At 46.7% G+C, this 17358-nt stretch overlaps 1 protein-coding gene across 1 annotated transcript in view; it reads left to right on the forward strand.

The window, feature by feature from the left end:
* DENND3 (DENN domain containing 3) overlaps positions 1-17358 on the forward strand; it is a 150473-nt gene that overhangs the window by 77516 nt on the left and 55599 nt on the right. Inside the window, exons 5-6 of the mRNA XM_040355040.1 lie at positions 7620-7731; positions 11376-11495. Coding sequence (XP_040210974.1) covers positions 7620-7731; positions 11376-11495 — 232 coding nt within the window. The remainder of the gene's footprint in view (positions 1-7619; positions 7732-11375; positions 11496-17358) is intronic.

Here is a 17358-nt window from a genome sequence, read left to right on the forward strand (position 1 = left end):
CTTTCTTTTGGTGGTATTTGATCACCTCTGCGTTTTTTAGTTTTTGCGCTATAAACAAAAATAGAGCGACAATTTTGAAAAAAATAAATATTTTTTACTTTTTGCTATAATAAATATTCCCCAAAAATATATAAAAAAACATATTTTTTTCCTCAGTTTAGGCCGATACGTATTCTTCTACATATTTTTAGTGAAAAAAAATCGCAATAAGCATTTATTGATTGGTTTGTGCAGAAGTTATAGTATTTCCAAAATAGGGGGTATTTTTATGGCATTTTTATTAATAGTTTTTTTTTACTCGTAATGCCAGTTATCGGCGATTTTTTTCGGTGCTGCGACATTATGGCGGACACTTCGGACACTTTTTGACACATTTTTGGGACCATTGCCATTTTTATAGCGATCAGTGCTATAAAAATGCATTGATTACTATAAAAATGCCACTGGCAGGGAAGGGGTTAACACTAGGGGGCGGGGAAGGGGTTAAGTATGTTTCCTGGGTGTGTTCTAACTGTGTGGGGGGTGGCCTCACTAGAGGAAATGACTGATCGCTGTTCATACATTGTATGAACAGAAGATCAGCATTTCTCTCCCTGACAGGACCGGTCCCGCTCTCTAACGGGCGATCGCGCTCGCCGGGCATTTCTCTCCCTGACAGGACCGGGAGCTGTGTGTTTACACACACAGTTCCCGGTACCGCTCTGTAACGAGCGATCACGTGTGCCCGGCGGCGATCGCGCCCGCCGGGCACACGCATGGGAGTCAGGGGCGAGCGGGGGGCATGCGCACGCCCCTATTGGCTGCTGGGCGTGGTGACGTATAGCTACGTGCTCTCGCCCAGCAGAGCCGACCTGCCGGCGGCTGGTCGGCAAGCAGTTAAAGCGGATGTGCCACGGGAAAAATATATTAAAAGCCAGCAGCTACAAATACTGCAGCTGCTGACTTTTAATATAAGGACACTTACCTGTCCTGGAGTCCAGCGCCGATCGCAGCAGATGACGAGCCGATCGCTCGTCACCCTGCTGCTCCCCCTCCATCCTCGGTGAGGGAACCAGGAAGTGAAGCGCTCCGGCTTCACTGCCCGGTTCCCTACGGCGCATGCGCGAGTCGCGCTGCGCCCGCCGATTGGCTCCCGCTGTGTTCTGGGAGCCGAGTGTTCCCAGCATACAACGGGGGACAGACGGGAAGGAAGGAAAAAACCCGTCCTTTGCCCGTATCGTAGGGCCGGAAGTGGGTGCAGATACCTGTCTGTAGACAGGTATCTGCACCCCCCTCCCCCCTGAAAGGTGTCAAATGTGACACCGGAGGGGGGAGGGTTCCGATCAGCGGGACTCCACTTTAGAGTGGAGATCCGCTTTAAGGAACAGTGAAGCTTGATCCATATATTACCACTAACTAGAGTTCAGACATTGTTTTTAGAGGCTCTGTGATGATTAGTTATAAACCATTCCAGAAGAGTTTAGTGATGAAATCTCCCTTCCACGTCTGGATGGTGATCCCCGTGTGTCCGGGTGGCTCACACTGTGTAATAAAGGTGTTTCTGTTTATGTTGTGGAGGGTGAAGTATACAGCCCAGCGTGCTATAACCGCTGTTCCCAGGAACACACCGCTCAGACTTTGATCTCACAGACACGGCCTCATTTAGTGTAATAAGATCTGTCTGTGCTTCATAGAAACCAACACAGAAGACAAATTCTCCTGCGCACGAGAGGATAATCCAAGAGTCAATTGCCCATACAGATGCTATCAACAACGGTGCCACTGGCCTTGCTGCCCTTCATGGATGGGGATATCCTAGTGGCAAAAGTGGTGCACCTTTGTTTTCTTTTCTTCATAGAAACCAATCCTCACCAACTGTCACAGCTTTTTGAGAATAAAAGAAAAAAGTTTTGTGCAGGATTGACCTTTTCCATTACAGCTCTAGATAGATAATTCAAAGCGGTGTTCCACCCTAAAAATGAATTTTCTATTAACAGCTTGCCTTTAACCACTTGCTTACTGGGCACATATACCCCCTTTCTGCCCAGGCGAAATTTCAGCTTTCAGCACTGCGTCGTTTTAAATTAAAATTGCGCGGTCGTGCGACGTGCCTCCCAACCAAAATTGGCGTCCTTTTTTTCCCCACAAATAGAGCTTTCTTTTGGTGTTATGTGATCACCTCTGCGGTTTTTATTTTTTGCGCTATAAACAAAAAAAGAGCGTAAATTTTTTAAAAAAAACACTATTTTTTACTTTTTCAGAAAAATAAAAAATTGCGCAAAACTTAAAAAATTATCAATCAAGTCCTTATGTGAAAAACATAAAAGTGAATAAAGTCCAGTAAATACGATCAAATATTCAGGACAGACAGCACCCCAGTGCACTTGCAAACTCGTGAGCCACCACCACATGGACTGAGGCTTACCAGAAACTAGCTTAACCACTTCCAGACCTTAGGTGTTTTTCAGATTTGGTGTTTGTAAGACTAAAACATTTTTTTCTGCTAGAAAATTACTTAAAACCCCCAAACATTAAATATTTTTTTTTCTAACACCCTAGAGAATAAAATAGTGGTCATTGCAATACTTTTTGTCACACCGTATTTGCGCAGCGGTCTTACAAGCGCACTTTTTTTGGAAAAAATTCACTTTTTTGAATTAAAAAATAAGACAACAATAAATTTGGCCCAATTTTTTTACATATTGTGAAAGATAATGTTACGCCGAGTAAAATGATACCCAACATGTCACGCTTAAAAATTGCGCCCGCTCGTGGCATGGTGTCAAACTTTTACCCTTAAAAATCTTGATAGGCGACGCTTAAAAAATTCTATAGGTTGCATTTTTTGAGCTACAGAGTAGGTCTAGGGCTAGAATTATTGCTCTCACTCTAACGATCGTGGTGATACCTCACATGTGTGATTTGAACACCGTTTTCATATGCGAGCACTACTCGCGTATGCGTTCGCTTCTGCGCGAGAGCTCGTCGGGACGGGGCGCTTTAAAAAATTTTTTTTTGTTTTCTTATTTATTTTTATTTATTTTATTACTTTTTACACTGAAAAAAAAAAAAATTTGATCACTTTTATTCCTATTATAAGGAATGTAAACATCCCTTGTAATAGAAAAAAGCATGACAAGGTCCTCTTCAATATGAGATCTGGGGTCAAAAAGACCTCAGATCTCATAATTAGACTAAAATGCAAGAAAAAAATAATAAATGAAACTGTCATTTTTTCAAATGACAAAAAAAATAAATTGTCTCTAAGAGGCTGGGTGGGACTGACGTTTTGACGTCACTTCCGCCCAGCAGAGCTATGGGGACGGGCGAAGGAGATTTTTCCTTCAGTCACCAGCCGAAAGGTCCCGATCGCCTCCGCCGCTACCGACGGCTCCGGTAAGCGGCAGAGGGTGCAGGAGAGCGGCGGGAGGGGGGGGCCCTCTCCCGCCACCGATAACGGCGATCTCGCGGCGAATCCGCCGCGGATACCGCCGTTATCGTGTACCGGACCGCGCACACTAAAGATCGATACCTCGGTTGTGGCAGCAGCTGCTGCCGTTACCGAGATATCAATCTTTAAAAATAGGACGTACATCGTCGTGCGCAGGTCTGGAAGTGGTTAATAAAAGCGTTATTAGAAATCCAGAGCGGGATATCCCAGCATAGGGTAAATCCTAATTTCACACAGACTACAGCTGATTGCGGGATCCACAGCGGAATATGACCAGGACACAGCGTGGGATACTCATCAGCGGCCGTTTCATCTAGCACAGCGGTAAACCATATGTAAGGAAGGAGACCGCAACATAGTGTAGTACCGTATAGAACAATTTATTAAAAAGATAAAAAACTACTTACATAAGGATGTGCAAATCGAGCAGTTTAAAACAGATGCCGGCCAGCATAAACAGGAGCCCTTCCTCCTAGCGTAAACGCGGGGACGTCACTGCACGCCGTCGACCCAGACGCGTTTCGTCATACGTTGACGTTCTCAATGGGGATGGGCTCTGCAGTGATTCACCGCTATAAATACCCAAGCCTCAGTTTGGTCACCAGGAACCGGAAATGCGAAAACCTCCATTTTGGAATTGGGAATCCAATACTCCAACTGCTATATGTAAACAGGAGTCTTTATAAAAAAGATTTTATATATAAGTTGCCAAGTTTGAAGCAAACTTAGATTAATAAACAGGGATGTAATATCCTGAATTAGGATTACATACTCTAATAGAAATGGCCAAAAATGTGTGATGATACCCAAACCTAATCGGGCTCATGTGTAAACCCCCTAATGGGGTATTAGGTGAACTACATCATAAACTAAAAAAGAGTGAAAATTATATATATTAGGCCCCTGGTGGGGAAGCATGGAATTACACCATGTAAAACACCAACGGTTTAAGGCCAATTGGAAAAAATATATAAAATATATAATAAATATCCATTTTTTTTTAAATATTTTTTTTCTCAGTTTAGACCGATATGTATTCTACATATTTTTGGTAAAAAAAAAAAAATCGCAATAAGCGTATAGTGATTGGTTTGCGCAAAAGTTATAGTGGCTACAAAATAGGGGATAGAATTCTGACTTTTTTTTTTTTTACTAGTAATACGGCGATCTGCAAATTTAGTCAGGACTGCGATATTGCGGCGGACACCATTGGGACCATTCACATTAATACAGCGAACAGTCCTATAAAAATGCACTGATTATTGTATAAATGTGACTGGCAGGGAAGGGGTTAACACTAGGGGGCGAGGAAGGGGTTAAATGTGTATCCTGGGAGTGATTCTTACTGTGGGGGGAATGACTGGGGGAGGTAACCGATGCTGTGTCCCTATGTACAAGGAACACAGCACCTGTTTCCTCTACTTTACTGGACGTGGAGCTCTGTGACAGAGCTCCACGTCCCTGCTCTGTCATTGCCGATCGCGGGTACCTGGCGGACATCGCGGCCACCAGGCACGCGTATCGGCACCTCGGGGACGCGCCGAGTGGCCGGAGGGCGCGAGGACATCAAAAGACGGCCTCCCGGATTTATAGAGCCACCTGGAGGCCGTCTTTTGACTATGTAAAAAAAAAAAAAAACATTTTTACTCACTTCTATCTGGCTGTTACCAGGCAGATTTCGTAATCTGCCTAGTTCCTGGTTCTAGGTGGTTCAACTTCCTGTCCTAAGAACCCATTGCCTCCTGGGAAATTATGACACTCATTTCCCAGGAGTCTCTGGGCATTTCTGTGCCTAAAAATCGCCCAGCATGCATCTCTCCCTGAAAACCAGGAAGAAAGAGGAACTGGGCTTCACATGCCCACACATATGATGGATACGGCCACAACATGAGCTTGAGGATAGAAGGGAAGTGTTTGCAATGATTTGTGGAACGATTGGGGAGCTATTAATATGTTTTAGGGACTATTTAATGTGATTCATTTTAGCTTTCAAAAAAAAATTATGCCCGGAACCCTGCTGTGACGAGATCCTTTCTCGCCCAGGTCCTGCTCTCCCGATACTCCTCTGTTACCAGTGCAAGATCCATGACACCTGCTTTAAAGTGTTTGTTACCACAACATTTCATATTCCTGATATGTGCCTGCTGTATCTTGTATGAGAAAATATCCTGTTCTCTTTGTATTGCTTCCTTTTGTCAGGCTCAGTCTACTTATCAGTTGGTTCATACAGTGAGGGAAAAAAGTATTTGATCCCCTGCTGATTTTGTACGTTTGCCCCACTGACAAAGAAATGGTCGGTTTATTTTAACAATGCGAGACAGAATAACAACAAAAATATCCAGAAAAATGCATTTAAAAAAAGTTAATAATTGATTTACATTTTAACAAGTGAAATACATTTTTGATCCCCGATCAGTCAGCGAGATTTCTGGCTCCCAGGTGTCTTCTATACAGGTAAGGAGCTGAGATTAGGAGCACCTTCTTAGGCCGGGTTCACACTGGTAGGACACGACAGTCGTACTACTTTGGATCTGACTTTGCCCTGCGACTTGAAGTCTGACATGCATCCGACTTCAATGAACAGGGATCCGACTTTGATCCCCGACAATATCAGGCACTGTGTCTGGTATGAATCTTGAGGGGGAACTCCACACCAAATAAAAACAAAAAACGGCATGGGTCCCCCCAAGAGCATACCAGGCCCTTCAGTCTGGTATGGATTTTAAAGGGAACCCCCATGCCAAACAATCGGTGTGGGGGTCCCCCCAAAATCCATACCAAACCGATATCCGAGCATGCAGCCCGGCCGTTCAGGAAAGAGGGTGGGGACGAGTAAGCACCCCTTCTTCTCCGTCGTCTGGTTGATGGGAAGAGGCCCTTGTCCTTATCAGCATGGGGGCAAGGTGTTTTGGGGTTGCGGGGGGGCGCCCCAAAGCACCCACCCCCCCCCTGTTGAGGGCATGCCGCCTGGTACGGTTCAGGGGGGGGGGGGGCGCTCGCTCGTCCCCACCCCCTTTCTTGACCAGTCCAGCTGCGTACCTGGATAAGGGTCTGGTATGGATTTTGGGGGGACCCCCGCGCCGTTTTTTCGGCATAGGGGGTTCCCCTTAAAATCCATACAAGTATGCTCTTGGAGGGGGAACCCATGCAGTTTTTCTTTATTTAAAATTCGGCATTGAGTTCCCCCTCAAGATCATCGGAGCACAAGTCGCATGCCAAAGTCGGATCAGGCGTTCCGACTTTGATCCGACTTCAATGATATTCAATGGGCTATAGTAGGATCAAAGTCGGACCAAAGTAGTTCAGGCAGCATTTTCAAAGTCTGACCGACGTGTCTCGGACCAGTTAAGACGGCTCCCATAGGGAAACATTGACTTTCACACGTCATGAGACATGAGATCCCAATGTTGGAGTGTTTGTCGCACCAGTGTGAACCCAGCCTTAAAGGGAGTGCTCCTAATCTCAGCCTTTTGTCTGCATAAAAGACACCTGGGAGCCACCTGGGCCCGTCTGATGTTTGCTAATGAACATCTGAATGATTCAGAGGAGAACTAGGTGAAAATGTTGTGGTCAGATGAGACCAAAGTCGAGCTCTTTGGCATTAACTCAACTCACCGTGTTTGAAGGAGGAGGAATGCTGCCTATGACTCCAAGAACACCATCCCCACCATCCAACACAGAGGTGGAAACATTATGCTTTGGGGTGTTTTTCTGCCAAGGGGACAACTTTACTTCATCATAGGGACGATGGACGGGGCCATGTACCGTCAAATCTTGGGTGAGAACCTCCTCCCCTCAGCCAGGGCATTGAAAATGGCTCATGGATGGGTATTCCAGCATGACAATGACCCAAAACACACGACCAAGGCAGCAGAGGATTGGCCGGGTTGGGGTTCCGCCTCCTTGGGTAACTGACACACTTGGTCTATGGCTTTTGTATGTTGTATTTTTGATGTCCTATAAATTATATTTTTATACCGCTATTAATATCCTTTGAGGTGCTCTATCCTGGTGGGATTCTTTTTCTACTAGATTGCCTTTTGGATGCACTTGCCCTGAAAGAGATTGGCAATTAGCAGGTTGTCCACTCCCAGGACTTTTTTTAGTTTTTTTTTTAGTTTTTTTCATTTGCAACTTTATGTACTGTTTTACATGTTTGTATTAATTTTTTTCTGTTTTGTTCTTCCAGTTTTCTATTGCAGCTGAAATCGTGTAAAGAGTCCGACCTTGACGAACGAATCAAGGAATTTGCGGCCAAGCTGTCACTGATACCAAATCCGCCACCGGGACCCCTCCACCTGGTAATGCTTTTAGAGGCTGGAATGTTAAAGACATTTTTTTTCTTGTTACAAATAATATTTATAGGAAGATTTATGATAAAAATCATTTAGATTCGGGTCTCATTCACACTTTCCTGTCTCTGTGCGTTGCGTCATGCGATGATGCTCGTTGCGTCATGCGATAATGCTCGTTGTGTCATGCGACAATGCTCGTTGCGTCATGCGACAATGCCAGGAGCATGCAGCGGTTCTTCCCAAAGCAACACCCAGTAGCGCATTCCCGTGCGTTGCACTGCATCTGGATAACAGTAGTTTTGCCTTATTGCGCTGCGGCGCCAAAAACGCATTAACACACAAATTACCGCGACACACCCGATTGCTAAAGTACGGTTGGCCCACAAAGCGGCGGCCTCTTCCCCGTCTGGCCGAGATTTAGAAATGTTCATCTCCGGGACGACGGCGTCTTCTTCTTCTCCTCCTCGTCACTGTTGTCACCTTTTGTCCTCAGCCGCCTCACACAGCTGACTCTCATCCACGTGCTCCAGGGACTCGGCGCGCTGCATGGAGAGCTCATTAAAAAGACATTTTTTTTTCTATACTTCACAGGGCGCAATCTCTTCTCATCAGTATGTAATGGTAAAGATTCCAAATATAAATTAGGGCAGCTTTAAAATACATACATTAGGACGGGTTTACAATTGTTTGTAATAAGATCTGTCTGTGTTGCTTATGAAAACCAATCTGAGTCTATAGACTCATTCCCAACGAGTGGACAAGGAAGCTGTAAAGGCATGCAGTTGATCTGTCTCTTTCATTCGTTGGATTTCGGTTCTTTCCATCACAAATTCTCAGTATCACATTTTTTTTATACTTGCCAGAAGTGGCTGTTACTATGCAGTTCTCCTAATCTGCCTCTTCCTTGTCCGCGGTGGGTCTTCTTTCTTTTCCTCGTTGCGCTGCCTCCTGGGAAATGGGGAGCGGTGTCTTCTGGGAGCTTGTGTGTGTGTGTGTGTGTGTCCCAGGAGACATCCACCCATTCACATAGCGCCGCGCGGCTCGCGCATGCACAGTAGGGAATGATTCCCTCACCGAGGATGGCGGCGGGGCAGCCGACACCCAAACGATTGCTCGGCTTCGGCGTTACCGACATCGCGGGCACCCTGGACAGGTAAGTGTCTTTATTAAAAGTCAACAGCTACAGTGTTTGTAGCTGCTGACTTTTAATAATTGTTTTCTTTTAATTTTTTTCTTTTAATGATCTTCTTAGCTTTCTGGAAGGGGGGCATTCTGACCACTTCTGGAAGGGGGGGGGCATTCTTCCCTGACCACTAAAGTCAAGGCATTTTTTGTTCCACTAACCCCCAGTGACCTAATTTTAGCAGGGGGTTCCCTGAGACTTAATAATTTCAAGGGTTCCTCTGGGGTAAAAAAGGTTGAGAAAGTCTGGTAGGAGAATGAGATAGATGAAGCCTTCGGCTACCTGTATTTCTGGATTTTCTGTTGCCCAGGACGGTGAGATATGTATTTTTAGGTTTGTAAAAAAACGAAAGAATATACAAAGAATCTTGTCCTTGTGAAATGTGGAGTGATTTAGGTAGATTCAGGTAGAGTTAGGCCGGCTTATCAGTAGATAAGCCGGCCTAACTCAGAATCTACGCCGCCGTATGTTTAAGCGTATGCTCAAACAGAGATACGCTTAAACATAGCTAAGATAGGACGGCTTGCGCCGTCCTATCTTAGATTGCAATTTTTCTGATGGCCGCTAGGTGGCGGTTCCATTGCGGCCAGCGTAGATTATGTAAATGAGGGGATATGCCGATTCACGAACCGACAGTACAGTACAAAAGTACAGGCCGACGCAGTACTTTTACGCCGTTTACGTAAGAGATAGGCCGCGTAAAGTTAGAGCTAGGCTCTAGTGGAATAGTAATGTCAAGTATGGCCGCCGTTCCCACCGCGAAATTCGAAATTTTTACGTCGTTTGCGTAAGTCGTCCGCGAATCGGGATTTACGTCGTTTACGTCCACGTCGAAATCAATAGGCCCATACGGCGTACTTATCCGCAATGCACACTGGAAAATGTAGTCGCCCGGCGCATGCGCAGTGACAAAAAAACATAAACGTGAGGCCAAGCCTCATTACCATTAAACACGCCCCCCCCAACCCATTTGAATTAGGCGCCCTTACGCCCGCCGCATTTACACTACGCCGCCCTAAGTAAGGAGGCAAGTACTTTGTGAATCATGTACTTGCCTCTCTTACTTAAGGCGGCGTAGTGTAAACACGCTCGGCTACGCCGCCGCAAATTAGCGCGCCCGTACCTGAATCTACCCAATTGTTTTTTTTTTTATTAAATACACTTAAAAAGTACTCACAAAGGTTAAGGAATGAATCGCGTGTTAAATCACTAAGAAGCCCGGGGGGGGGGGGGGGGGCTTTGGTGTATGCAGTTAGGACAAAGTGGCCTTAACCCTCATACCCCACTTCCTGGTTTGCCCTTTAAATGGGTGTTCATGCCAGGAGGTGAAAGCCTCTTTCTGATCGCAATCACTGTGGCTGGTTTTTATGGTGGTCACATGATCAGAAGCCCATCCTGCTGGCACCCAATTACAAACAGAGAACAGGAGCTGACGGTGTTCGCTCAATTGGTATGCTGGAAGCGTGCAGTGAGCAAGCCGGGTGAACACAAGTGTGGTGGCACACCTGCCCTGCAAATGCATACAGTGCCTTGAAAAAGTATTCATACCCCTTGAAGTTTTCCACATTTTGTCATGTTGCAACCAAAAACGTAAATGTCTTTTATTGGGATTTTATGTGATAGACCAACACAAAGTGGCACATAATTGTGAAATGAAAGGAAAATTATAAATGGTTTTCAATTTTTTTTTTACAAATAAATATGTGAAAAGTGTGGGGGGCATTTGTATGGCGCCCCCCGGAGTCAATACTTTGTAGAACCGCCTTTCACTGCAATTACAGCTGCAAATCTTTTTGGGGATGTCTCTACCAGCTTTGCACATCTAAAGAGGGACATTTTTATTTCCGCTTTTCTTTGCAAAATATCTCAAGCTCTGTCAGATTGGATGGAGATCGTCTGTGATCAGCAATTTTCAAGTCTTGCCACAGATTCTCAATGGGATTTAGGTCTGGACTGTGACTGGGCCATTCTAACACATGAATATGCTTTGATCTAAACCATTCCATTGTAGCTCTGGCTGTATGTTTAGGATCGTTGTCCTGCTGGAAGGTGAACCTCCGCCCCAGTCAAGTCTTTTGCAGACTCTAACAGGTTTTCTTCTAAGATTGCCCTGTATTTGGCTCCATCCATCTTCCCATCAACTCTGACCAGCTTCCCTGTCCCTGCTGAAGAAAAGCATCCCCACCATATGATGCTGCCACCACCATGTTTCACGGTGGGGATGGAGTGTTTAGCGTGATGTGCAGTGTTAGTTCTCCACCACACATTTTAAGCCAAAAAGTAGAATTTTGGTCTCAGCTGAAGAAAAGCATTAACTGGTTCTCTAGAAGTCTGATCCCAGGGTAATCTAGAGCCCCCTCTGAGAGCTATAGGATGGCTGTGAGTGATTCGGGGGTATCTGCCTTCACCTTTTTACTTGATTATATTTGGATATGAAAACCACTTGCTGACGCATCTTTCTCCGTAGGTGTTCAACATGAAGCCGCTTCAGATCTTTTTCCCATCCCGAGAGGACCCCGAAAGTCCCATAATCGATTTGGACCTTCACCTTCCTTTCCTCTGCTTCACCCCAAAACAGGTCTTACAGGTAAGTCTGGACAGGAGTGACATGAACACTGAATATACGTGCTGTCCACTTACTGGAAGGATAAAGTCTGCAGTACGATTGGTTGTAAAGCACTTTCCATCTCAATTGTTTTACAATTCAACACCAGTTACCGTATATACTCGAGTATAAGCCAATTTTTTTTTGTGCTGAAAATGCCCCCCTCGGCTTATACTCGAGTCACCTTTTTGCGCATGATCTCCTGGACTTTGGGGACCCGGTGCCGGCCGTATGTTCCCTGGACCCCAAGCCTGGCACACTTGTAGCTCCACTCCTCCTCTACAAGTGTGCAAAGTTTGTTGTCCGGGGGACCTACGGCCGGGGAGCACCGATTTTTCAAAGTCGGGCATCCTTTCCATAGATTCCCACGTTAAACGGTCATTTTTCAACCCGGGCACCCCTTCCATAGACTCCCATGTTAAACATCAGTCTAATCATGGACACAGTGAGGCATGCACATGGACACAGTGAAGCAATGTGAGGCATATAAATGGACACCCTAGGCTTATACTCGAGTCAATAAGTTTTTCCATTTTTTTGTGGTAAAATTAGGTGCCTCGGCTTATATTCGGGTCGGCTTATACTCGAGTATATACGGTAAACACTTTTCTTTACTCTTTAAGACCCCTTTCAGACTGGGGCGCTCTTCAGGCGTTTTAGCACTAAAAATGGCGCCTGAAAAGTGCCTCTCAAGCCACCCCAGTGTGAAAGCCCGAGTACTTTCACACTGGGGCGATGTGCTTGCAGGATGGAAAAAAAAGTCCTACATGCAGCATCTTTGGGGCGGTGCGGGAGTGGTGTATACAGCACTCCCAAAACGCCCTGCCCATTGAATTGAATGGGCAGCGCTGCTGAAGCGCGTGCAAAGCGCTTGGGCAGCACCACAATACGGGCGCTATTAACCTTTTCTTCGGCCGCTAGTGGGGGTGAAAAGCGCCCTGATACCGGCGGAAAAGTGACGCTATAACAGTGGTAAAGCGATGCACCACCCCAGTGTGAAAGGAGTCTTGTGTTACTAAACCCAAACCCGTAAAATCTGTGTGTATATGCAGTAAAGCATGCTTGTTATACTCACTGTGGAACCTAAGGGGTTAATGTTCCACATTGTGTAAAAAAGCTGCTTGATCGTGTCTCTGATCCTCCCTTTTTCCACAGTCCCCAATCCATCTCCTGATAGAACAGAGCCTTGGAGGCACTCTGCACTGCTCAATTTAGTGTATATTGCTAGACAGTTATGTTTTTTTGGTTTTGGGAGGGTTCATGTGATCAGCACTGACAGAGGGTCGGGGGTCTTGCATCCTCATAGGATGGTCAGAGGAGAACAAAAATTCCTCCTACAAGCTTTAACCAGACACTGATAGAAGTCACAAGACTGCTATATACTGCTGATGTGAAAAGGTATTTAGCAGTTTACATTCACTAAAATAATTGCATTTCCATTAAGAGAAGTGCCAACATTTGTAATGGGGTATGAAAAAAAAGGGGGTACCTTCGTCCCAACAAGATAGAGAAGATGTTTTTTTTTTTTTTTATTTTTTTTTTTAGGGGAGGCTGAAATGGACTTTGATGGTACCATACAAAAAGCTTGGGATAACAAAGATTGGTATCATTTTTCTTCATCGTACATCACGGGACACAGAGCAGCATAGCCATTACATATGGGTTATATAGTGTACCTTCAGGTGATGGACACTGGCACTCTCCGACAGGAAGTTCCCTCCCTATATAACCCCCACCCATAGTGGGAGTACCTCAGTTTTTTCGCCAGTGTCTTAGGTGTTGGTGCACGTTGAAGAGCTCTGCCTATAGTTGTCCTTGGGACCCGGGCAAGCCTACCGGATCCGTCCAAGGTGCTTCATAGCCAAAGTGGACGGTACCCGGGCCCCAAGTCGTGGAGGGGTTCTGCCTATAATGCCTCTCCTTTTGGGAGGGCTGGACTCTGGGTTCCAGGACTGGTTTTCAACCTAGCAATCCTGATGCCAGCAGTGCTATATAGGTCCAGGTGTGTGGTGTTCCTAAATTGGACCCCGGTCCCTGAAGGTTTATGACCATACCCACGGAGATGGGGGAAGATTGGGGCCTTTGGCAATACCCTGCGGCGTGGAGAAGGTAAGCGAGGGCCCACGGAACTTGGTTTGTCAGTGAGCCCTCCACAGGGGATTCGGGGGCAGCCTATTTTATGCCTCTGTGCATGGGCAATATATGTCACCACAAAGTCTGTTGGCACTGGATGGTTTTCTCCCCCATGTAAATTTTCCCCTGGCTGGTCTAGAGGCTTGCTGCGCTGCCATAAGAGGGAAGGGTCCTGGAAAAAAGTAAGCTGGACTTACCTCCCAGAGATGGGAGTCTTCCCTGGGTGCCTGTCTCTCCCCATAGCTCCGTCGGCGTCCACGCTGTCTCCCTGAGACTTCCTGGTTCCTCCAGCAGCGTCAGGCGTGCGCGCGCACGTTGTAAATAGCTTCGGCGACGCAGCGTGGGGGGGCGGGCTGAGCGTAGGGCGGTCCTTCTGAAGCCTATATTAGGCTCTCAGTCAGTCACGATCGCCGTGGGACACGGAGCTGCAGCCTGAGCTGCGTATGGTTTGTTATACCAGGTTTTTTTTGGGGAGAGTGACACCCGGTGGCCAAATTGGAGTACGCACCCTAATAAGAGCTTGGCTCTTAAATAGTGATTCTAAAAGCCGGTGTACTTGCAGCAGCCTAAGCTAGTTGGTAAACCCAGGCTTCTGGACCAGCAATTTAAGGGGGTAATACCTGACTCATAGTGGTCCTGTGAGTGACAAGCCCTTGGGGCATTGTATTACCTATCCTCTTAGGTTTGGGAAACAAGGGTTTGTAATATTACCCTAACCTATTACTATTTCTATTTTAGTAACTAACGCCTCTCTTGTTAGGGGGCGTGTATTTACTCCGACTTAATAGTCAGTGGTATTATAGCGGAGTACCTTGGGTTTGTATCATGGCTCCTAAGGGCGCAGGTAACTCCAAAAATGCCAAGGGCCCAAAGAAACAGAAGGGTTCCCCATCGGGCTCTGAGGATCTCGGCCAATCGTCGGCTGTGCCTTCCTCCCCAGATAAACTGGAGGTTGCTGCCCTAGAGGTGCCATCAGGGTTGCTGGATGCTGCGGCTGGCCCCATTCAACCAGCTCCTACCTTTGTTACGGAGGAGATGTTAGCCACCACCTTAGGTGGTTTTGAGCGGAGAATGGCTGCTTTGATTTCAGCCTCATTACCTGGGAAGAAGAGATCCTTTCCGCAGAGGAATTAGATTTCTCAACGGAGCAAGGGGAAGACCACTTGGAACAGGGTTCTGAGGAGTCCACAATAGAGGAACCGTTTTCAGCTTCCCAAGCAGAGAAGTTATGGATCCAGTCCCTAGCGGACATGGTACGGACGGAGTTTAAATTACCCCTGCCTGAACCTCAGGCTGCCGTATCCTCTCTAGGTTCCCTAAGGGCACCTCAATCCAATGCAGTGTTTCCGGTCCATCCCTTACTGAGGGACCTAATTTTTCAGGACTGGGTCAAACCGGATAGGATTTTTCTTCCTCCTAAAAGGTTCTCAGTGCTGTATCCTTTGGAAGAAAGTTTTTCTAAGAAATGGGTTGTCCCTACAGTGGACGCAGCCATTTCATGTGTTAACAAAGCCTTAACTTGTCCAGTAGACAATATTCATATGTTCAAGGACCCTGTCGATAAGAGGCTTGAAACATTGTTAAAGGCCTCCTTTGCCACTGCAGGTGCAGTAGTTCAACCAGCTGTGGCTGCCATAGGAGTATGCCAGGCATTGAAAGAACAGACCAAACAGGTCTTAAGAGACCTTCCGGCACAACAAGCTCAGGACCTAGCTGACTTGCCCAGAGCCTTATGTTTTGCCGTAGACGCCATTAAGGATTCCATCCAGCAAGCTTCTCGTTTATCCTTATTTCTGGTTCATATGAGAAGGCTTCTCTGGTTAAAAAACTGGTCTGCAGAAACCCCCTGCAAGAAACTCTTAACGGGTTTTTCCTTCCAGGGTGAAAGATTGTTTGGAGATGATCTAGACAAATATATTCAGAAGATCTCCAGTGGCAAAAGCACTCTTTTGCCTGTTAAGAAGAGGTTTCGGGTGCCTACCTTTAAACGTCCAACCTCTCCAGTCTCAGGACCGTCACCTTCTAGGCAGTATCGACGGCCTGCTGGCCGTTCGCCTGCTAACAGGTCGCAAGGGCAAGCTTCAGGCAACAAGAAGCCATGGTTTCGTAAACCAGTTAAAGCTGCCCCTAAAGCGAATTTGTGAAGGGAGGCCCCCACTCTCTCGGGTGGGGGGAAGACTCCGCTTCTTCTCGGAACTTTGGAAGGCCAGAATCTCCGACCAATGGGTTCTGTCCTCAGTGGCCCAGGGGTACAAAGCTGGAGTTTTGGGGGTTTCCCCCTCCCCACTTCCAGGAGTCAAGGCTCCCAAGCGATCCTCAAAAAGGAGTCTCGCTTCTAGCGGCCCTAGACCGCCTCTTAAATCAAGGTGTGATTATGGAGGTACCAGCCCTGGAGCGCGGACAAGGATTTTATTCAAATCTATTTGTAGTCCCGAAGCCCAACGGCGATGTAAGACCAATATTGGATCTAAAAGCCCTAAACCGCTTCCTAAGGATTCGCTCTTTCCGAATGGAATCTATTCGTTCGGTAGTGGCCGCCCTACAAGGGAAAGAATTCCTTGCATCTATCGATATCAAGGATGCATACCTGCACGTCCCGATCTTTCCCGGGCATTTCAAGTTTCTCCGATTTGCTCTGGGACATCAGCATTTTCAGTTCGTGGCCTTGCCCTTCGGGCTAGCCACGGCCCCTCGGGTTTTCACAAGTTCTGGCCAACCTAAGATCTCAGGGGATCCTGGTTATGACTTATTTAGACGATCTTATAGTGATCGATCTCTCAGAGGCCAGTCTGAGGCAAGCAGTAGGCCTAGTGGTAACCTACCTGGAATCTCTGGGTTGGATCCTAAATCAGGACAAATCGGCCTTACAGCCCACAAGAAGGTTGGAATATCTTGGGCTGATTCTAGATACTGTGCATCAGAAAATCTTTCTTCCCCAGTCCAGGGTGGATTCTATAAAGGAGCTAATTCAAGTGATTCTAAGCAGCGCAAGGCCTACCGTTCGTCTGTGTATGCGCCTATTGGGCAAGTTGGTGGCGACCTTCGAAGCGGTGCCCTACGCCCAAATCCACTCTCGAAAACTACAGAGAGCAATTCTCGCAGCCTGGGACAAGAGGGTCCAGGCCCTGGATCTTCCCATATCTCTATCCCATGCAGCACGTCAGAGTCTGTGCTGGTGGTTAGTCCCGCACAACCTGCTAAGGGGAAGATCGTTCAGTCCAGTCTCATGGAGAATTGTCACCACAGACGCGAGTCTATCGGGTTGGGGTGCAGTCCTGGAAGGATTGACCCAGCAGGGGAAGTGGTCAAAAAGAGAGTCGACTCTATCCATAAATGTCCTAGAGATACGAGCAGCCCGGTTGGCTCTAGTTGCATGGACGGATGTATTACAGGACTCCCCAGTAAGGATACAGTCCGACAACGCCACTGCTGTGGCTTATATAAACCACCAGGGCGGCACCAGAAGTCAGGCAGCCCAGAGAGAGGTGGACCGAATCTTTTCTTGGGCAGAGACCCATATTCCAAGCATTTCAGCAGTATTTATCCCCGGAGTGGACAATTGGCAGGCGGATTTTCTCAGCCGCCAACAAATGTCCCCGGGAGAATGGTCTCTCCATCCCAAAGTGTTTCAGGACATCTGCCAGAGATGGGGAACTCCGGAGGTGGATGTCATGGCCTCCAGGTTCAATACGGAACTAATCAAATTTGTATC

Source organism: Rana temporaria, chromosome 5, assembly GCF_905171775.1.
Source record: "Rana temporaria chromosome 5, aRanTem1.1, whole genome shotgun sequence".
In the NCBI taxonomy this organism is placed as follows: domain Eukaryota; kingdom Metazoa; phylum Chordata; class Amphibia; order Anura; family Ranidae; genus Rana; species Rana temporaria.